Source organism: Mauremys reevesii, linkage group 1 (genome assembly GCF_016161935.1).
Source record: "Mauremys reevesii isolate NIE-2019 linkage group 1, ASM1616193v1, whole genome shotgun sequence".
In the NCBI taxonomy this organism is placed as follows: Eukaryota; Metazoa; Chordata; order Testudines; family Geoemydidae; genus Mauremys; species Mauremys reevesii.
Genome location: NC_052623.1, coordinates 312,811,371 through 312,834,272, shown reverse-complemented (window position 1 = coordinate 312,834,272; position 22,902 = coordinate 312,811,371). Strand labels below are relative to the sequence as shown.

Genomic DNA, 22,902 nt, shown 5'->3' with positions numbered 1-22,902 from the left:
CACTGAGCACTGTCAGAAAAGACAGGCCACAACCAAAGCAGCACAGCAGTCTGAGACAAACAAGAGACAAGCTGAAGAGAAGCCAGCTGAGCAAAAGTAAAATAATGATGATAATAATAATTAAATTAAATAGAGATATGGTGTACATTTACAGAGCGGTGTTCAAGAGGTAACAGCATAAACCCTGTTATCTATGTGAACAAACCCCTCTGCAGCTGCTGTGCACACCACCTTGAAAATATTCAATATTCCTAAGCAAAATACTGAACTAGAATTTTAAAAATACAAACGGGCCACATACACAGCACCGTTCTCCCTAGTTTGGGGAAAAAATATAAAAATGCAAAACATGAGAAGACACATGATAGTATAAGCATTTTAAAAGCTAGCAAAAGTCATTTCTCTTCTTCAGGGAAATTAAAAAGCTACCTGAAACAAACAGGCATATAACCTTGCGCAACAAAAGAAAGCTTTCACAAGGGCCCAGAATATGAGCTCTTGAAACACATAATCTGATAAGGAAAATGATACAATTTTTAAATATTGCCAGTTTAAAGTAGATAAGGATACCTTGGAATCTGCAGTATTCCCTCCCTCTGTTTATCCTACTACCAATACTTAGAGCTACCAAAGCTACTGTAATTGGTAGGCCCTGATAGTCTGACAGCCAGCGGGCCTTGCAATGGCTCCAGAATTTTCCTGTCATAGAATATCATGATTGGAAGGGACTTCAGGAAGCCATCTAGTCCAGCCCCCTGCTCAAAGCAGAACCAATTCCCAGACAGATTTTTGCCCTAGATCCCTAAATGACCCCTTCAAGGATTGAACTCACAACCCTGGGTTTAGCAGGCCAATACACAAACAACTGAGCTATCCCCTCCCTGCCTTGGTCTAGAATCTAGATCAGTGTTTCTTAAACTGGGGTCACCGCTTGTGTAGGGAAAACCCCTGGTGGGCCGAGCGGGTTTGTTTACCTGCTGCGTCCGCAGGTCCAGCTGATCACGGCTCCCACTGGCTGCGATTCGCCGCTGCAGGCCAATGGGAGGTGCTGGAAGCGGCGAACCGTGGCCAATGGGAACTGCGATCAGCTGGACCTGCGGACGGGGCAGGTAAACAAACCCGCCCGGCCCACCAGGGGTTTTCCCTATACAAGCGGTGACTCCAGTTTGAGAAACACTGATCTAGATGGAGTCCTGCTGGGTTGTATACAGCATGCCTCTCCCTCCAGTGTATCCTCTCTCCTCCCCTTGGTATTCTGTCATGAATAGAGGGGGACCTGGGTCCCAACCCAGGGTCCTGAAGGGGAGTTCCAGTGTCCACACCACTTGTTGGTCCACCCCAAATTGCACATCCCTGTAGGTCACTTCCTAATGGGCTGTGGCTCTTCTGTTTGGGGCACAGTCACAGGCTCAGCAATATCAGTGTAGTCCTCTGCTTCAGGGCCTCTCTTGGGTTCCCCAGTCAAAAGGTATGTGTTAGGGTTACCACCTTTGAAATGCAAAAAAAAAAAAAAAAAAAGACACCACCCCCCCAGGGAAGCCCGCTGCAACTTAACCACAAGACAAATCCACAACCCGCCTCCCACTCAACAGCCAGTTATAGTGTCTAGAGAGAGAACACATCTAGAGAAGACTGATAACTCCATTTTTTATTTTTACACTGGGATCCTATTTATCCAAGCTGCTTTGTTTGTGTGCATCATCATTGAGATTATTTTTCCCAAACTGCATTGAGTCTATATTTTATCTATACACTTTAATGTGAACGCTCTGGAACTTTATACATAAAACAAATCCATTGAATCTATTTCTTGAATTTGTATTTACCATTTCATTTTGCCATTTCTAGCCATTTCTTATTTTTAACGGCAGCATCGTAGAATTCCAGACAGGAATAGCAGAGGTTGCGTCTAATGCAAAGCTCACTTTTAACCACTTCAACACTGAGGTGATTCCACTCATCAGTCCAAAGGTTTGGTAGTGGGCAGACAGCTGCTGTATTTTCAACAGTTTTGATCTGTCATCACTTAAACTGAGGAAGTGGGAACACTGCAGCATCTGTAGCTGGATATTAACTTTTAACATTAGATATCCCAGTGTATTGTGTTGATAATGCAAATCTTTAGACTCAGGTAAAAATAAAAACCTGGCAGATTAAATTATTTTTCTGGCAACTGGCAAATCCATATAAAAAAAGCCAGGCTGGTCAGATACCAGCCAAGTGGTAACCCTAGTGTGTGCGGGGTGGGAGAGAATATGGATCACAGTTTCCAGAGTGGCCATGCCAATGCTGTATTCACTTTTCCCACTATAACACCTGGTCTATAACACCATCCCCCTGTCCCTGGGCTACCAAAACCATTTTAAAAACTGTTCCTCCACCTGCTGAGGGGCAGGCCTCCCTGATCTAGTACTGCTCCTCATGCCTTGCTCTGATTTAGCATAATGTCTGAAAACCCCTTCATATACTCTTCCACTCAGCTCTGGATTTGCCAGGTGGACTTGTGTTGACAGACAGAAATCTGCATTTTTATTCTCTCTGCCAACTGCATGTAGCACTTTAAAGCAATATGTTTGCAGAGATGTATACCACTGTAGTATTTCTGAGTTGTGGTTCTTCACAGACTGTTGCCATTGTAGGGGTGTATGATCAATCACCAGCTGGAATGTGTGACCCCACAGGCACACCTACAATCTACTTTAGCGTGAGGGCTTCCTTCTCCATCACTGAATAGGCAACTTCCTGGGGGGGGGGGCAACTTCCTGCTAAGATAAAGGATAGGATGTTCCACCTTTTCCCCCACTTCTTGTGACAGTAAGGCTCCAAGAGCAACGTCAGATGTATTTGCAAAATGCAAGGTTTTGAGAACTTGGGGTGAAACCAAACAGGTTCCTGGGTCAGTCATTTTAATACCTAGAAGGCTTTGCCAGTTGCTTGAGTCCAGCAGATTTTTCTTGGTGAGGCAATCTTCCTTGGAGATTGTTAAGAGGGCACAAACTGTGGCAAAGTAGGAGATGAACTACCTATGGTATTCCGCTAGCCTCAGCAAGCGACATACTTGTTTCTTTCTAAAAGGAATTGGGCATTCTGACAAGGCCTTCACCTTTCCCAATGGGAGTAACCACCTCCCACCTTCACCACCAATGGGAGTAACCACCCTCTGCCCACAATATATCCCAGGAAGTTTACTTTATGGTTGGCCAATTGACATTTAGTAGAGTTGGCTGTCAGACTGGCTTCCTGGAGTGCCTATAAGATAAGTGTGAAGTGCTTCCTGTGATCGTTCCAGGTCTTGCTATAAATGGGTCTCTTCCCATTGTGTCCACAGACTCCCCACTTTCTTCCTCCAGGGCCTTCCTGGGGCCCACTTCTATCAATTCCCCAAAACTGTCAGTCCTGCCTAATTATAACAGGGTAGGCTAGGTTCGTGGTCACCTCCACATGGGCCATGTCTGTGTGGTTCTGAATTGTTACCTACACCCACCTTGTGGGGTATGAGGCATATATCCCCCAGGATGCACAGTGGAAATGTGGCACCTAATGGCTCTCCCTTGATGCTAGCCTGGTATCCTCTTGACCATCATCTGATTACACTCTGAGTCTATTAAGCCTTGGACCTGATCCCATTAACTTGCACTGGGACCACCATTTTTTCTGTTCTCTTCTTACGGGCGCTGGATTCTGCCACACAGACCCACCCATATTTGCAATCCATATTTGGGAAAACCTGTCAGAAACTGCCTAGCTGCCCACACACAAAGCAGTTACCTGAGAGTGGAAGGGTCTCGGCTGCTTGTGCTCTCAGATTCAACAGTGTTCCTGTGAAGGAGACTCTTACCAGGCTGGAACCTCCTTCCTTACTCATCCCTCCATAAGCATTAATACCTGAAGGCGCTCTGCTCAGCTGGTCTTCCTCCCCTTAGATGTGAAGGTTTCTCTCACACCACCCCTCCTTGCCCTTCCTCCAGTCAACTGAGTTGCTTGTGGCTGGGCTGAGTACCCCTCCCCGCAGGCCCAATGGTCAGCATATAGCTCTTGATCAGTGTCACTGCTTCTCACAGTCTCTGATCAGTGTCTGGATACTCATTCCTATACTCTGGGCAGGAAAACTTAGAGGAACTGTTCTAACATGATCTTCTCAGCCACTTGTACTTCCATTCTTTCATCAGACCAGAGCCACCACCAGCAGTGTTCCTTTAAAGTCTGGGCTACCACCGTGGGTCAAGCTCCACCCACAAATTTCTCTGGCTGCAACCCTCCAATAACATCACTACTGTAACTATAACAATTGCTTCGACTGAAAAGCAATAGAAAATATTTTTAGTTATTGTCAATATAATAAATGTCTTGCCTCCTATCTATTCCATTTCTTTTTTCCCTTCTTTCTTCTTTACATGGTTCTCTGCTGCCTGGTCTCCTGACATCCCCCTACATATCCTTTCTTGCTACTTGGTTCTCTTCTCCCTTGCTCCCCTGTACATGCTGATCTGCTCTCTGTTCCTCTTCACCACCTATTCCCTGGCAATGATGCAGCTCGGCATTAATTCCAATCTCTCCTGGACACTGTTCCTTCCAAGTCTACTCAGTGAATACTGATGTCTCCTTTACCTATGTAGCGAAAGGCTTTTAGAGGCACTGGCTATACTCTCACCTAGTTACTCATTTCCAGTTGTTTATACAGGCCTCAAAGTGTATGTTTGCAAAGAAGAACCTATCCACATGTAGTAGTAACTGAAAACAATTAAGAGAGTCAGCGCTCCCAAGCAAGAGTTCTGCACAGCTCAATCTGGGAATATCAGTATAAAGAACACTAAATACAATGTTAAATGCAGTACTACTCATCCACAAAAAGATTAGCAGAGGACCATACAGAATGGGCTACCATGGTTGCAAACCTCCAGTAATGGAGATGCTACTTTAACAAGAAGAAATACAATGCTGCCAACAATCTGCACAAAAGACTATTTCGCTGAATCAACATAAGAAAAGTTAACACAGAAGTTAACATTTTTAGTTTCAGTGTGGCTATTTCAATTAGTAAAAGCAAGTGTGTATTCATGTATTTGGAAAAAATGAGTCAACCCAGCATGCAATGGTCACCACTGTGACATACCACCTAATCATCACCCTCTTCAGCTAGGTAAGTTACTATATTTCCAACAAAAAAGCTTTAGTTCTGAGCTGTAGCTCAAAAATTACATTTTCAAGAGATACAAAGTATTGTCTTACCCTTTGAGAGTTTCTGTTGTGTTTGCAGCGGATGGTATGGAGTAGAGCATGGTTTCTTCTTTCATTAACAACTCATTTTCTGTCATTACTATTATTTAAATTATCTTTGCATTCTTCCCAGTCCATGGTTCATTTGGATTTTTATCTTCCTAAAGCTCACCGGAGCCTCTTCCTTGGGGTTCCCTGGACTCTTGTCTCTCTGACTCATTTTTACTCCCTTTCAGCGAACTGCAACCTTGATCCCTTTTTGAGTTTCCTCCATTTATCCTTGCTAATGTGATATTTCCCCCCCTTTACACCAGCCCTTCTCCTTCTTTATAAGCCACATTTGTCCTCTTCCCCCTGCCATTTCCACTCCTGCACATTATACCACTCCTGTGCCATCCCTGTCACTCATGCACACACACTTTCTGCAGGCTGAGTAACTACAATTGATTAAACCAACATTTCCTGTACTAGTGGTGTTGGCAAAGCTACCTCTGATAGATACTTCTAGTGATATGATATGTTCTGATGCTGCAAGGGCACATTTGACTGTGGGTTCTAATGAGTTTTTGACTGCAACACCCACTCCATGTTCACAGTGATCTTGTTTGCTTTTTCCATGCCAGAAAAAGGTGTCATGCATCTTGTGTCAGCTAGTCTGATTTCAGAGAAAGCAGCTATGTTGATTCCAAGCTTCTCCAGCTCTCTGTCAATGACAGCATAATTTCCTAGAGTCAATGACCTCCTCTAGATTGTCTGACATGCCCATGCACATTGTCCTCACATTCCAACAAGCAAGTTTGAAGAAGGCATCCATTGAACCTTCAGTGTGTATGCCTAGGCAGAAATAAAAAAAAATAAGAAGACTAACACTTGGAACCAGAGCTCTCCTCTCCATAGTACTGACTAGGCCCAAGATGTTTTGAAGGCAGCACAGTTGCAGGAGATGCCAGAGGGCACAGCTGAGTTACAGTACCAGCCTCTTGATGTTTTCTCCATAGGGGATTTGGTTCAGGCCTTGTTCAACCAAGAACTAGCTGCAAGACAGCAGCACCAGATGGAATGAAAAGCACTGTCCAAAAACGTCCAATAGGTAGCTGGCATTCCCCCACCCATCGCCAAGCACTCAAACGCATGGCAGGTTGTACTGGATATGTGATACCAGTAGCCAGGCCTCATATGCCTGACCTGACAAACATTTCCTAACATTACTTTTCTACATAAACAATTGCTATCATTGTGATGTGATTGTCAATTGAGCACAAGAGAGAAGGGGGTGTTCACAAGACAATATCTTTGTTAGGAAAGATATGGTTCACAATATGAAAAGGTTTTAGAAAATATGCTCAAAATTTGTGCACACCACTGCTAGGTGTATACATGTACAATGTTAGTTACAGCACTGAGGAGTGTGAACCTATATATTTGTATGTTTAACTATATTTGTTACTTAGAATATAGTTAAAGTAGATTGAATATGCATTTGATTAATCATAAGCAAACTAGCCTTCTATAAGAAGTTACAAAAGAGTAACATTTTCATAACTGCCTTCAGAGCTGGGCAGCTCAAAAGCGGCAGCTGCTGGATGGGCACAGCAGAGGCTGTTGGCCTGGTGCTCAGCTCTGAAGGCAGTGCCACTGCCAGCCACAGCGCTGAAATTGCTTCTCCGCTGCTGCTGGCCAGGGTGCTGCTTTCAGAGTTGGGTGCCCGGCCAGCAGCCACCACTCTCAGCTCTGCCTTCACACAGAAGGGGAGCATGTTCAAATAAAGTTGAGAACCACTGCTCTAGATAAATGTTCTTTTCTGAAGTGGTGATTTATTCCCTGTGCATTATTTCAAATGACCAGTACCAGTGTGTCCACTTGTGGGTTTAATCAACAAAATGAGTGATGAGAGGGCAAGAGGAATATTTCCTGCATAATAAGGACTTAATACAAACATCACCAACAGTCTCCAGAACTCCACCTCCACTTCCAGCAGAGTAAACTACTTGAGTGCTGAAAAAAGTTGCCAGCAGGTTTATCCTATTTTTTGACACAGATGCAGAAGTGTCCACCATAGGACCACAATGCAGAATAAACCAAGTTATGGAAGAGAAAAGTAACATTTTTCACAGATGTGTATTCACCACCTGATACTTCCATACAGTTTAATTACAACACAATAAAGCTATGCTGCACTCAAACTGAAAACAGGTGAACCTGAGCAACAATTTCAGCAGCTGTCTTAGATCAAACTATTCAGAGCCAATACAAATGTTCTCACCTCCAAAAACTGTAGTATTAAGCACCAAATTAAACATGTCCAATTTTAGCTGTTGGATAATTCTGTATCTAGAGATTATACATGACAGTATTATATTTGACTATACAGGGAGTGTACTGTATTTTTAATTTACGGGACTTGAGTAAGAAATTACCTCAACTTATGAATGGTGACATGAAGTGAAGCAACAACTGTATCAAGCAGAATTACGCAAACAATGAAAACAGTAAGTTAACCTGCTAACAGTTCCATAGTAATTTTTATATATCATACAGATACATGTTTTCACATATGAACAATTACTTTATATTCTAAGCCCTGTCAGGTAGAGTTTAGCTCATTTGTTTAAGCCCAAAATTACTTGGGAGATCCCTACAACTAAGAGGAGTAAAATAAGCCCTCTCTGCCCCCCCCCTTTTTTTTTTTAAAGAATACCCGAAGTCCACCGAATGGATCATACAGAAGGGTCCTCCTGCTTGCCCCTTGCTCCCTCTGGGGAGTAAACAATAGAGGAAGCAAGGGGCAAGCAGGAGGACACTTCTATTTGATCTGTTCAGTCGACTTGGAGTGTTTAGGAAAAAAAAAAAAAAAGGCTGACAGGACTTACTTTACTCCTGATTTCCCCGAGACAGACTATGCATAGCTGAGGCAGGATCTCTCTGGTGCTGCCCCATAGGCAGTGTTGCTCTGTGCCACCCCTGCACAGGCCTTTGTGCAAACTGCACAATCCAATCCTAACTATACAGTGTCATTTCTAAGCATACACAGCACAGTATGTGTCATTATTGAAACTTTCCATGCTCTATGTGTGTTTACAATGTATTGAGGGTCTATGTTGAACTACAAAGCAGCAAATCTACAGGGAATCCCCTGAAGTTTCATTTGGGGCAAGAAATGGGAGCATAATGACTGGAGGGAAAATAGGACTCAATTTAAACACACATCTGAAGGGTTTATTTTGCTTTGTAATTGATTTTGAAGAGAGAATTAAGTTACTGAGAAGTTGTGTCTGCATATAAGACTCTTGTTACAAGACAATGCTTCATAAGAGATTTCAGGGCCTGAATTGCTGTTGTTTAGTGTTAAATTAAAAAAAAGTAATACTCTGCCCATTTTATTTTGAAGATTTACAATTAGCTGTTGAAGATAGAATTGAGAGAAAGGATTTTCCGATTATGTTCTCAGCTATGCCAATGACTCGCTGCAAACATGGGAAGTTAAAAGAACAACTGGATGCAAGCTTTTATTTTTTTGCATGGTAAATATCCACTAATTTGAGTGCCCAATTTGAGACACACTGAACCTGGTTTTCAGAGGGGATAAGTGCATTCACAATCTTAATTAGGTAAGTGGAGACTCAGGTGTTTAGCATCTTTGAAAAGCAACCTGGAGGTGTCAAACTGAACAACAAAAAATTGACACCCTCTGTGTTTATAAGTGGTGAGTCAGTTTCTTCACTTGTATCAGTGTGTTGACTTTCAAATAGTAGTAATTCTGGAATTATACAGCACAGGCAGAAGTAGAGCAAACTTCCTCATGTGCACCGTGAATGTGCCTCAATCTTGACTCAGGGTTACCACCGCCAGGGATAAGAGAATAATTTAATATCTAACCTCATTCTTTGCTGAGGTTGTCAATAAAGTGTACTTGTTATCATGCCAATATGACTGTGACTTTTAGTCCCACGATTGGCATTAAATCTTGAACTGGAATTTATAGCTATACTTGCCTCTCTTAGCAGTCAGTTTTCCCCTGAACACCAGTCATGATTCATTTTTCGCCAATAACCTGACTTTCTTAAGTAGCAGTTACAGTCTTACAAATTCACACTGTACACTTTTCCCTACCCACCAACAGGAGCACCAGTTTGTAGGAATAGTAAAATATCCTTTTAAGAGTCTGGATTTTCTAAACTCAGCAATGTTCAGTCCACATGAGCCACATAAAAAGACAATATGAAAAATGAGTGAGTATGAGGAAAATATTGGGTAGGGAGGTGAAGTGGATTTAAAATGAAATAAAGCAGTAGAGGGGTCTAGCAAAGCAAAAGATGGTGCATTTGGCAGTAAATTTGAAAAGAATGAGAGGGTAACCAGAGAATAATAGCAAGTAGTTGAAAATATCATATGAAAATAAATTCACAGTAACCAGAATGAGCCCCACAGTACCAGTATGAGTGACTCTACCCCTGAAGTAATTACACATTTTCACTCAAAAGGAAAGGCCACTGAAGTCAAAGGGAATCATTCCACTGCTGTAACAGGCTTTGGTTTAGGCCTGATATGTACATATCTTCTGATCCTCTTCTCCTTAATCCTCCTTATGCCTCCTCTCCTCCCATCCAGAATGAGAGTCTTCCCCATGTCTCTGAACAAAATTACCCCCCAGTCCCTGTCCCCTACGATTCTGTGTTTTTACCTGTGTTCCCAGACTGCTTAAGCCTGTTCCACCTTCCCCCCCACAACAGTGCATGAAAGCCTGCTTCAACATCAATAAAACTAAGAGAGCTTCTAGCGTAGCTCCTGTTGTAACAGGCAGAAGAAAAGCTTTCTGAGTATATTAATACTAATGGAAAGGCAGTGAATTGAAAATGGGCTCAGGAACTCTGGGGCCATTAGAGTAATTGTGGGCAGTGAAAAATAAACACAGCTAAACATAAGGAAAAATTTTACTTTTATTCATTTAAGCTGTGCATAGGGAAGAGAGGGTAAGAAGCAATTGTTCCATGCGAATTATTTACAGACTAAATATAGTGTGATGCATGATAAATAAATAAATAAATAAAAATAAAACACTGGTCCAATTTTAACTTCTGATGTTCAGATCACACAGGAACTCAAGAAATCTGCTAACAGCACATTTTCAGCAACAAATCTTGCCCTGGGAGAATCTGCCATTACAGGAATTAAATGTTTACTAATCTCCCAAACCAATGCTTGTACATCATTTGTGGTGTATTTGTGAGGACACTGCCAATTTAGAATTGCAACTATTCAGTCTGAAAATATTATCCAACTATGGTAGAGAAATGTTTGAAAGCAGGAAATCAACTATTGCTTCAATTTCCTTCAAATACTTAATATTTTCCTTTGGGGAAGTAACTTGTGTTTTATCATAATTTTTTCTATTTGCTTCTGGAGCATGAGCCATGCTCTTCAATTATTTTTAGTTGATTGTGTAATTATGAGAGAAAATGGGCTTTGGTTAGTCTGTGTTTGATTTGGTGTGGGGTTTTTTGTTTGTTTTTGTTTGTTTGTTTTTATAATAAGAATTTCATCTTACCTTCAGGAGAAGAACCTGGTTTTTGAGAATATGCAGAGCTTATTTTACTCTTCTTGCTGCTATCACTGTTGACGGACAAGCTGGACTGAATTTTTCTGTGCATTTTTTGTGAAACAGGAACTGAACATTTTCTATTATCTGTAGCTACATGTTTGACCCCATTGTGAATTCCATTTCCATTACTCAGACCTGCATGGCCATTCTGTATCTTGCCAGTTTCTTCCTCGCTCTTTTCCAATGCTGAAGTATTTGGCTGAGGCAAGCGTTGAGGTTGTGCTTAAAACGAAAAAGAGAAAGAGTTAATACAATTGTCAACTGGTATCTGAAAAGACTGAGACCTCACTGGGAACATAACTATTTATTGCCTTTATTGAGTGACCAGAGAAAAAGTGGAAGAGTATAAATTATTAAAAAAAAAATCTAGACTAAAAATTATAGAGATTAGTACAATTTAAACATTCATATAATGCCATAAATATATGACACTTACAAAGTCAAGAATAAGACATGGTCCTTACCCTGAAAGTTTAAAATTCAGCATGAGTTAGAGGGAGACGGCAGGAAGAACAGAGAAGAAAGGAGAGAAGACCTGGGCAGATGGAAAGAAATGGGAAGAGAGAAGGAGAACAGGAAGCTGAAGAAAGGGAAGGAAGATACAGAAATGGAGAGAAAAGGAGTTAGAATGTGGTAACAGTAAAAAGGATATGGGAAGATAATGGGGCAAATGAGACAGAAGAGGAAAGGAAGGAGAGCAGGGGAATGAATGAGAGTATACAAGCATGACAGTACAGAAGTGAAATAGGAGGAAGGCAACGCAGCTAGGCTGGTCGAAATATCCCAGATGACAAGGAAAGGGAGGACAGACAGACAGCAAAATTCTGAGCTGAAACCTGTGAAGGCCAATGTTTCTTAGGAAGAACTAAAACACGGGCTTTGGGAGGTGGGGCAGTTGGTTCAACTTACAGGCGCAGTATTTTCAAAAGCAATATGCCAACTTATTTGTCTGGCAACCAACAACCCATGCAAAAAATCAGATCCTCCCAATTCAAAGTCACAATTTAAAAAATGTTTATAATGGATCAATTCAAATTCTAACTGATACAAATTTAAACCGTCAAAAGAACAGTTGCCTAAACTGTGTCCAGGACATACTAACACAAGTTCACAATGCTCTGGTTAAGATTATTCAAATACTTGTTATAAAGTTCTATTAATAGGATGTCTATGACCGATTAAAAATTCTCTCTGGTCTAAAACTTGACATACAATATCTCAAAGCAGCAGAAAATATTTGTGGACAATATCTATTCCAAGGATTTTTAAGTTTATATGTAAGGAAAAGAGTAGTTAGGGTTTTTAAATATGCTTTTTATGCTCTTAATTTAAAAAATGTTTGTGTTTTTAAATAGAAGTATTAGTCCCTAGTCTGGACTAGTCACATTACCTTAAAAAATTGATACCTATGGAGTTTTAAAATGGGTGAAGTCACATTATAGTGACATAATGAGGTTTGATCAGGTACAAAGCACCAGCTCGAGGCCACAAATGCACATATATGAGCACTGCAGAATCTAAAAACACCCCTAAATTCCAATCTTGAGTAACAAAGGGTGGACACATTCCTTTTATCCAGTACAGGTCTTCTAGGTGCTTCCCCTATACTGACACTGACTCAGTCTTTTCCAGATGAAATCTCAGTCAGGCACCAAATCAGCCATTTTGCATTTAATGAATCACAACAGCAGATTTATAATACTGAAAGCAGTTTATCAGATTTCTTATTAACATTTCATCTAATTGCAATTAGATTATACTAAAACATACAGATTGAAATCAGGGAATAATTTTAATGTGCCCCTGAACCAGATGTTGTTTTCCTCTATAGTAATCCCAAATGAAGCTACTATAGCTAAGTGAACATTGCAGGGGTGATAAAAAAAAAAAGAAGAAGAAGAAGAAAAAAAATGAGGGATAGTGGTTTATTTTCTCCCCTCTCTTTACAAATACATTTCCCATTTTTCAGAATGTTTCTGCCTATCTCAGACACATGCCTGCCTCACTATGCTGACTCAAGATCAAAGCTTCAATGATAGAAAACAGTGGAATTGTTCCTATTACTTAACTACCTCCCCTTTCTTGGTCCTTTAGATCATGACTTAAAAAATTTACCAGACACTAAAATACTACCTGGAGGTCTAACCCTACTAAGACTGAGCAGACCAAAAATTCAGAGGATGAAAGGTTCACACGCACACAGTGGAGAGCTCCAGGAACACTGCCAGGTGAGAAGACCAGCTCCCTGTCCTCTTTTCACTCAGGAGAGGGGTAAAAAGGTTTTGTCCCCAGCTTGGAGTCTCCATTTTGTATCGGCCTTTATTTAGTATATCCAATACACCTGAAACCCAATCACCCACACTGCTGTAAAGGAAAAGGTATGCAGTGTTGTAGCCATGTTGGTCCAAGGATATTAGAAAGACAAGATGAGGTAGTATCTTTTTCTGGACTAACTTCTGCTGGTGAGAGAGATAAGCTTTTGAGCTTACACAGAGCTCTTCTTCAGATATGAGACAAGGAGCTTCTCTCTCTTTTTTCCCCTCACCTCCAGAATCTGCCTGATGGTCGAGTTGGCAGGCCTTCATTACTCTACCTGTTGCCTGCTTCCTGGTTGGTGCAGCAATGGAGAGAGAGTGGGGGTGGAGGTAAAGAAGGCTCTATTATTCTACCAATCACCCTGCCTTTGTTTATTGGTTACTTCTTCCTCTAATAGCTTTGCCAAGTGCAGCAGCTTGAAACGGGCCTGATTCCTGACCATTTCACTGTTGCCTGCAGGTTTGGAATAAAAATACTGAAATTGACTCGTGTTTTGAAGCTTGGAAGATCTAGGAACAACAGCACAGCACTTAGGCTGTCTTCTCTACAGACTCAGGAGAGTCTTGTTATACATTCTGTTAACACTGAAAACTTGTCTTCATAACCACAAAAAGGTCTAGAAACAATTTTTGGGGAAAGGAAAACTTGGAAAGAACCCATCTGAAACAGGATTAGACAGGGAATTACAAATATACTTTAGGGAACAATCTACATAAATTTCACCTACATAATAGTAAAACTGTACACATATATGGCTAAGTTCATCCAATGGTCTCAAACCACTATCCAATGATATTAGCTCCATTTTGAAAATGGGGAAACGGAGACATGTTAAATGGCTTGCCCATGGTCCCACAGCAAACTATTAGCAAAGTAAGAAATAGAATTCTTACTTCTCAATTTCTAGTTGCTCTAACCATTATGTCCCAATATTTCATTTCCATCTCTAATGTATATAATTAGGAAAATTGAAGTGATCCTTTCCAGATCTCAGAGGAAACTAAACTTGCTTTGCCCACACAAATTTCTGCTGGTAAGCATTTTGCTTAGAATGCAATAGTACCAAGTGTTACAGCAGCACACCAATCGCCTAAGGTTGCTGAGGGAGTGGGTAACCTTCCTCAATAGATGAAAACAAGAGAAGAGGGTAAGAATTCTGTGTGTCTAGACACAAAATTACTAAAATTGACAGTTATGACCTTTTCCAAGCCAGCTAAATTGGTGGTGGTGGTGGCTTACAATTGTTTGTGCATGTTTGGAGCTTTATTACAATACAATAACTTGACAAATTTTCCAATCTTCAAAATTATGTCTGTTTCTGACAATTTCTGGGTGAATGGGAAGTCTTGAGGTAACTAAGCTATACTCAGTTATTTGTTTTAGCTTTATTTTATTATTATTTTTACTAAGGATTTTTTTTTAATAATTCTGTTCCCAAAGTACTCTTACTTCAGCCTTTTAGCATTAACATACAATTTTTTAGTTGACTGGCTTTACAGCATTCACATATGATATGTAGGTCAAATCTGAATAAAACCCCCAAATGTATTAGTTATCTCAATTTAAATTTATTTTAACTTTATTGATAATTTTTCACCAGGGAGACTTGAATCTTATGGTTAAAATACACTTGAAACCAATTAGGAACCATAGGACTGCATTCTAGCATAAAGAACAAAAGCACTTGACAGTTCTAAGATTAAGCCACAATCATTTGGTTTAAAACAGAAATATTTTACCTTTTTTTAAAAAAAAGGTTGTGTATATCTTAAAAAAAAAAAAAGTAATATGGGAAATGACACAATGCTTCTTAAAACACAGTGATACCCAGGGACCCTCACTCTTCCTTTAATGATCCACTGCTCTCATTCAGCTGTCTTTCTTTTTTCAAATCTTTACATATGTGACAGCTCTCAAAAGTAGACCATAGACCATCTGGCATTTTCAGAGGTGTAACTTGTGCAAATTCAGCTCTACTGGGAACACAATGCTATCTTCTGCCTGCGTTATAAAAGATACAATAGAATGTAGAACTTATGAGTTGTTTTGAATTATTCATTTTTTGCCTGTATATTCAAGAAATTTTACAAACTCTGCATTTTGTACTACATAATCACATGCGTTAAAGGTACAAAGAAACTTTTTGACACCTCTTTTCTACAGAAAGATGGCATTTTGTTTGATATGTGAACATTCAGCGTCTGTTATATCATTCTAAACAGGCCGCGTGCTGCTACAAAAGACCTCATTTTACACTCTATGTATGAGCAAAAATTTTATTCTTGATATTCAGTAACTAATGCAATACACATTAAAATTTCAAATACCAGGTGTATGAACATTCAGTATCTTAAAACCAGAATGGCACTGGTCACCTACTATATGTTAAAGACATTTGGGGGGGGGGGGGGGGGGAAGAAGGAGAGAGGAAAAAAAATTCCTTGCACAACACAGAAATATTGTAATTTTAATTATCCACAATGAATAGTTTCAAATGTCCTAAGAAATACTATGCTTTTTAGGTTAAAATGTTTTCAATGTATAGCAAAACCAGTAAATTTAGATCAATATTTTATACAGTGCTAACGCTAGTGAATTTTCAATAAGAATGATAAATACTGGATTAATGATTCAATAGAGTGAATCTCTTGATAGAAAACTAGCAGATAATGTAGCTAGCAATAACTATACATGAATCTGCTGCCTGTGGAAAAGCAATAAAAAGGCAATATATTGCTATAACATATAATCTATTAGCGTGTTTCACTGCTGCCCTGTCATGAGTCTCTTTACAAAGTGGGCCTTAATACAGTAACTGTGTTATTTAACCAACTTTATATAATAATTTAATTGTAAGGTGAGTAAATGGTAACAAAGTATTCCAGTATTTGAACATTTACTATGCTTTTGGTAATTTTGAATTGATTATTTGCATTCTTATTCAGATTTTGAATGCAAGCCAGTTGTCAAGGTCACAAAAAGGCTTACTTGAATATACATATAAACACATACCCCTATACACATAAAGAATATGACTTTTGTAATGATTTGGATAGATTTAGAAAACTACAATATACATTTATTGTACCTGTGACTAAACCTTTATTCATCTAAAGAGAAAATATATGCAAACATAGGGAAATTCCCTTTTTAGCATAAAAAGATCTGTGTAAAGACATTTGGGATTTTACACAAACTTTTTTACTAATATATATGTAGATTACACAAAATTCCTCAGAGCTGAAGGGAGTCAAATGACGACAACATCAGGAGGAAGAAAACCTGAGACCGCTCATTAGCAGCCTAATTACATTTCAAAACAATTCCAAGGCTGGCAACACAATGTGGAGTTTACCAAGCAGCCCATCTAAGGAAAAGTGTCCTCCAGTTTATTAACTGAGTCACCAGATTATTATCCAGAAAGAAGATCCAACACTTCTTTCAGTGGTTCAGGACATGGCATCACAATACTCATTAGAGCAACATTTTTTAAATACACCTCTACCCCGATATAACGCTGCCCTTGGGAGCCAAAAAATCTTACCGCATTATAGGTGAAACTGCGTTATATTGAACTTGCTTTGATCTGCCGGAGTATGCAGCCCCGCCCCCCTGGAGCGCTGCTTTACCGCGTTATATCCGAATTCGTGTTATATTGGGTCACGTTATATCGGAGTAGAGGTGTAATGTAAAAAAAATTAACGTGGGTATCCTAAGAGATCTGATTTCTGCAATTTATTCTTTAATAAAGAAAAAAGTATGTCTTCTGGAGGGTACTGAGAAAATATGAAGGACTATTGCAATTTAAAAATGTACTTGTTACTTGTTTTTCTCCCTACTTTAAATACAGCAAGTGGGGTAATCATCTTTTAGGAGATAGGAAGGTCCTGCTTTGGTCCAGTAACATCAAAGGACTGGCTCTCCACTGCTTTGTATGGTAACTGTTTACACCCACTGTGCACAGACTGAAATGACAAGACAAACAGCAAAGCAGTGAAAAGTCAGACCCCTAGTTTCTAGCCTGCTCATCTTCATGACACAAATCTGGTCTTGAGAAAAAACCCATTGCAACTAACCATGGGTTATTAAAAAAAAATATCCCACAACTGTAATTGTCTCTATTTAAAGTAAAACTAAGATGACTGTACAACTGCTTCTAAGAAAATCCTGATGTTAAAGGCAACATTTCAAAATGACTGTTGCACAAAAGCTTATATTTTAAAAATTACAAATTGAGTGTGTTCATACCTTCCATGAGCATATCATTTTAGTAAAGCTTATAGTACTCAAAGACCTCAGTAGTTTCCCCTCCTTCTCTCCCCCCCCACTCTCCCTTCAAACTAAAATCCTGACTAGCCTCTACATGAATCTTCAAACTACATCAATAGGTAGTTCTGCATAGCTATCTAGAATATTAACATTCAGATTACAAGATGAACCCTTTGAGTCAACCTGTGAAGTGGCTTTTGTCAGCAATTATTTTTGAATATTTTCTAGGAAATAAATAGCATATACTGCACCTTCTGTATCAAAGAAAGCATACATTAACTAAATAATAAGGTACCATCAAGGTACAATCTATCTTTTAAAATCAATTTTTCACACTGAATTTTTTATACCATGCTGACTTTAGAAGGAAAACAAAGTACCAACTAACAGCATCAACCATTTTTTTTAGAAATGTCTTCATGTTTTACAAGAAGCATCTTCAAAATGAATACAATATATTACTATGAAACAGGATTTCTTTGTAAAGAAAATACTTTAGTGAAATTGCTGGTAGAAGTTTTACAAGACCCACACTGAGAACAGTTTGTTAGAATATGTCAGAAAACACATCCACAGAACACCAAACATAATAGGAGTGGAAACATACATTTTATAACATCAGTTTTCAACCTAGGGAGAGGGAGACCAGCCTTTGGCAATTGTGTGCAAATCTGAGAGGTGAAAAGGTGTCACAAAGCTGTTCCCATCAGGCTGGATAAAATATTTTTAAAAATTATTTAAAAATCAAATTTTATTTACATTAAATACATTTTTCTTTATAAAAATAAACCCACTTACAATTAAATCTGAAATTGACAACCTATGTTAAGACCTAAGCTCTTTATTATCTATAATAATTTACATTAAATATAAAAAACAATATCAAGCAGTACAAGTACTCGCTGGGTACTTGAAATTTTAAAGAATTTTAAAGAAAGTCAAACCACTGAACGGGTGGAAGTCACTGGCTAACCATCTGGAATCAGAGTGTGTTGAAGTGCTAAACTAGCTTTTGACAGAAGTATTCTCTTCTGTAGATGCAGGGAGAACATTAACTGTAGTTCAGTTCATTCAGCTAGTTCAGTTCAATGACTAGCTCATTCAAAGTTGAGAAACCAACAGAGTGGGGGGAGAAGGCAGGAAAACTTGTTTTCCTCTTCCAATCTATGAATCAAAACTAAGTGTGAGAAGATGAGATCTACTAGTTCTAAAGTCTTAATGGACATGGTGACCATTCAATTCACTCACTAGAGATAATTCTTCCTTTGTTTAATAAATCAGTTTGTTTTATATGCAAAACATGTCTTAATTAAAACATGATTTTTCCCCTTATATATCTAGCACATTTAAGGTAGTTTCATTTAGCTAAAAAAACAAATTTAAAATACTGTTTTGTGCATTTTAATTGAATTCAAATTTCCATCTAAATGCAGTCTGACCCAAATCATGAGTAAAAAACAAAAAAAAATCTAGCAAATAAGAAATGTGGTAGTCACCATTCTCTAACAATAAATACCATAAAAATTAAGAATCTGAATAAATGTGTGTTAAGATATCTAATTGATTAAATACAGGGTAATACCAAGTTATACCAATCTTATCTTTCTTAAGAGCTATAACTAAAAAGTACAAATGTAAAACAGGACTAAAATTGACAATTTAAATCCAGGTTTCCTGGTTACTGATTTGAATCATGATTAAAATCAGTTATTTAAATTACTTTTATTTAAAATCGATCCAGCCTGGTTCCCATCCCATTTTGAACCTTTTGTGGAACTTCATTTCCTCAATCACTTGCAACCAGTTCTTCAGATGCCAGAGGTATTCTGAAATATGTGTATGCATGCCTATAGCACTTCCTCTGGAAGTATTGCAGGATCCTGCACCTCCTTTGAAGGGCAGCACGAACTTGTTCAAATGATTCTTTGATATATCCAAAAGAAAGCAGTTATAAATTCCATGGAAAAGGTTGAGAATTACAAATTCATACAGTTGACCAGTATTCCCACTGAAATAATGTTAAATATTCCATTTATGAATCCTCTTTCTTCAAATGGAGTTTCAAATGTTGAAGGAGTCACCATCTAAGAAATGCCTATTCAATTTTTTCATTAAAAATAGCAAGTTATGAACTTTTGCTGAATTATTCTATTCAATTTTTTTAATTGTCCATGTCTTAATATTCTAACATTAGGATATTTTCCTGCCCTTTCCTTACCTTCAACTGGCCAAGAGGTTTTTCGTTCCTTCTCAAATGCTAATCATATCACCATCATCCACATTTGTGTGTGTTTAGGCTAAACCACACTATGCTGCTACCTAGGATTAACTTTAAAGGCAACTTGGAAGCTCTCAACAGAGCACAAAGTAGCTAGCAACCTCCAGAGCAGGGAAGACCTTTGAAGACATAGTGCATCTCTGGTTTGCACACTGCAGCAACTGTCAATCCATTTATAGACACACACACACACACACACATGCACACGGTTGCTACAAGGCCCTAAATGGCCAGGCCTCAAGTTACTTACAGTAAGAAACTGGCTTTCCCTCTCTGAGCCACAATACGATAGTTTATCAGGAAAATGTGCTCACTTCTGGAATTTGCACCGATCCCCCTCCCGCCCTCTGAACCCCTCGATCCCAGCCCAGAGCCCCCTTTTGTATCTCAAGCCCTTCATTCCCAGCCCGAACCCGCACCCCCAGCCAGAGCCCAAGCCCTCCCATTCCCCAACAGCCTGCCCCATCCCTGATCCCCCTCCCACCCTCCGAACCCATTGGTCCCAGCCTGGAGCACACTCCTGCACCCCAACCCCTTCATCCCCAGCCCTGATCCCCCTCTCGCCCTCTGAACCCCTCGGTCCCAGCCTGGAGATCCTTTCTGCACCACAAACCCTTCATCCCCAGCCCAGCTCCAGAGCCCTCACCCCCTGCACCTCAACCCAGAGCCCCCTCCTGCACCCTGAACTCATTTCTGGCCTCACTCCAGAGCCCACACCCTCAGCCGGAGCCCTCACCCCTTCCCACTCCTAACCCCAATTTTGTGAGCATTCATGGCCCGCCATACAATTTCTGTACCCCGATGTGGCCCTCAGGCCAAAAAGTTTGCCCATCCCTGGGCTTGAGAGTACACATATGATAGATCAAAATAATCCACTAATCACAGAATTAAGCTCTTCTGTGAGTTTCTGCACCACTGAAAATTTTTTAAGTCAAGGGTTGTCAACCTTTTTCTTTCTGAGGACCCCCAACATTCTATAAAAACTCCATGGCCCACCTGTGCCACAACAACTGGTTTTCTGCATATTAAACCCAGGGATGCCATTAAGGGGTAGCAAGCAAGGCAAGTGTCCAGGGCCCCAACCACAGGGCCTCCCTTGAAGCTAAGTTGCTCAGGCTTCGGCTTCAGCCCCAGCCTCGGGTGGCAGGGCTCAGGGACCTGGGCTTCAGCCCAAAATGCAGTGGGGCTTCAGCTTTCTGCCCGGGGCCCTGGGAAGTCTAATGCTGCCCCTGCTTGGCAGACTCCCTGCAACCTGCTCGCGGCCCCCCCCAGGAGGCCCCGGACCCCTGGTTGAGAACCGCTGCTCTAAGTCAAATATCAAGACTATATTTGTAATAGATTAAAAGAGACTTACCCCAAAAAGTATACAGGAAAATTCTTGAATTTATGCTTAATAGAAGATCCTAACACACCAATATGATCAACTGTTTCACTGAGAAACAGAGCTTGCTTCTAGATTTATACTTTTATAAAGAAGGCAAGTGTACCACAAGGCACCAAAAAGTAAACTGTGCGATTGGAATGACAATTACAGCAATCATGTAATTAGTACATATTACAACACATGGTCATACCTCTACATCTGGTGTCCAATGAGACTTAGACATACTAAACCACGTAGTTAGAACAATTTTGATGCTCCCCACTATTCTACCTGGAGGCTCTCAAAAGAGTGTTTAAACAGAGGACACCAAAGACAGGAAACCGGCTGCTGGTTGTCACCTACTAAGCTGCACTACAGAATTGTACAAAACAGGACTAATGACCCCACCCAAAGAGAGAGTGGAGTTTCTCATTCTCATCAGTAATTCCATCAGCTAGACCCTGTGTGAAAGCCACCCTACACACAAACCAATCAAACAAACAAAAATACCACAGTTGAAAAATTAGTTGGAAAATAGCCATTTCCATCCTCTGCCAGGACTGACTGCGGAGATAGTAAAGGCAGGCTAATACCATTCCACAGGGTTGTCAGTATTCTCCCCACTCCTGCCATTCACACTCCCCACTCCGCAGAAATGATCATCAGGCTTATTCACAGTGTGACTTGTATATTTAACTTTCATACGACTGGGGCTTCACAAACACATACATGCACACACACTTCCAAAAACCGCCAACAAAGCAAAAATTCAGGAGCTTCTTTAAAATTTGTATCTCCCTTGATTTCTAGGATTGCATTGCCATTGCTATTCATACTAGACTTAGACCCCTAAAGTTGTTTCTCATGTCAGTAGTGGACTTCAACAGAGTTACGCTTTGGGGGTGAATTTGGCCCCGTTTCCAATTTTAGTTTTCCTCATTTCTATAATGCTATGTATTAGCCAACACAATGTCTCAGACCTAACAATAAGATTCAGAAAGCGCTAAGTCGTGCAAAAATAGAAAGAGTAAAGGCAGAGAAAAGGAAATATCCTCGAGAGCAGGGGAAATGGAAACAGAACATCAGTGCAAATTTAAAAAATGGGGGAGGGGTGGAGTAGATCCTCTGATCTGTGTTTCTGACACATTTGCTGCACCAATTTTCTCCCTGCTTTTCGTTTTGTCTCTTATGTATCAGAAGACAGAGAAAGATGCAGCTAACCTACAGTAGAAATGAAAATGAAACAAGAGGAAAGCAAAGGGGTCAGGAACCACAAGCAGCAGAAAGAGACTTGATTTTTTCATTATTCAAACAAGATACCTGAGTGGTGGAGGAGACAAGATCACGTGAGAAAATAGTGGCAGCCACCTGACAATTCAGGAGAAGACAGTATCAGAAGAAGAAGCAGACAGAACGATTGGGTTTTTCTGGGGTAAAAAGAAGCACAACAATTGTAAGAAGCCCCTCAAAAGCAAAACAAAAATCCAAAAGATGTAAAAAGCTATATGGAGATAGCTAAACGATTTCCTAGAATTTTTAAATGCAATGGAAATACCAAAGGTAAGTCAGCAGTCAGCTTAACACTGTGAGAAACACAGATGATAATAAACAGGCATTACTTGGAACAGCACAGTGATCTAATAGCAGCACAACGCTTTCCTCTTATGCAGGGCCAGAGTTTGACTCCAGATCGTCAGGCTGGAAGTCAGCCACACTGTGTTCCAGTGGGGAGACATAAAATGGAGACCTGGGGCAGAGATAGGAAAAGGAGGAGAGGGGGATACAAGGCACAATTCATGATGCTTTAACATCCAGTCTTCCTCTTCTAGAAGACTAGTTGCAATTTTGAGAGATGGGAGG

The 22,902-nt window shown here is 40.0% G+C and overlaps 1 protein-coding gene and 1 long non-coding RNA gene across 3 annotated transcripts in view; both read right to left on the bottom strand.

The window, feature by feature from the left end:
- MDFIC (MyoD family inhibitor domain containing) overlaps window positions 1–22,902 on the bottom strand; it is a 72,638-nt gene that overhangs the window by 13,347 nt on the left and 36,389 nt on the right. For both annotated transcript variants that reach the window (XM_039508122.1, XM_039508126.1), the window contains exon 4: window positions 10,763–11,038. In XM_039508122.1, the coding sequence (XP_039364056.1) occupies window positions 10,763–11,038 (276 nt within the window). The remainder of the gene's footprint in view (window positions 1–10,762; window positions 11,039–22,902) is intronic.
- LOC120387417 overlaps window positions 14,878–22,902 on the bottom strand; it is a 29,172-nt gene continuing 21,147 nt past the window's right edge. Inside the window, exon 3 of the long non-coding RNA XR_005590158.1 lies at window positions 14,878–15,133. This is a non-coding gene — a long non-coding RNA (uncharacterized LOC120387417). The remainder of the gene's footprint in view (window positions 15,134–22,902) is intronic.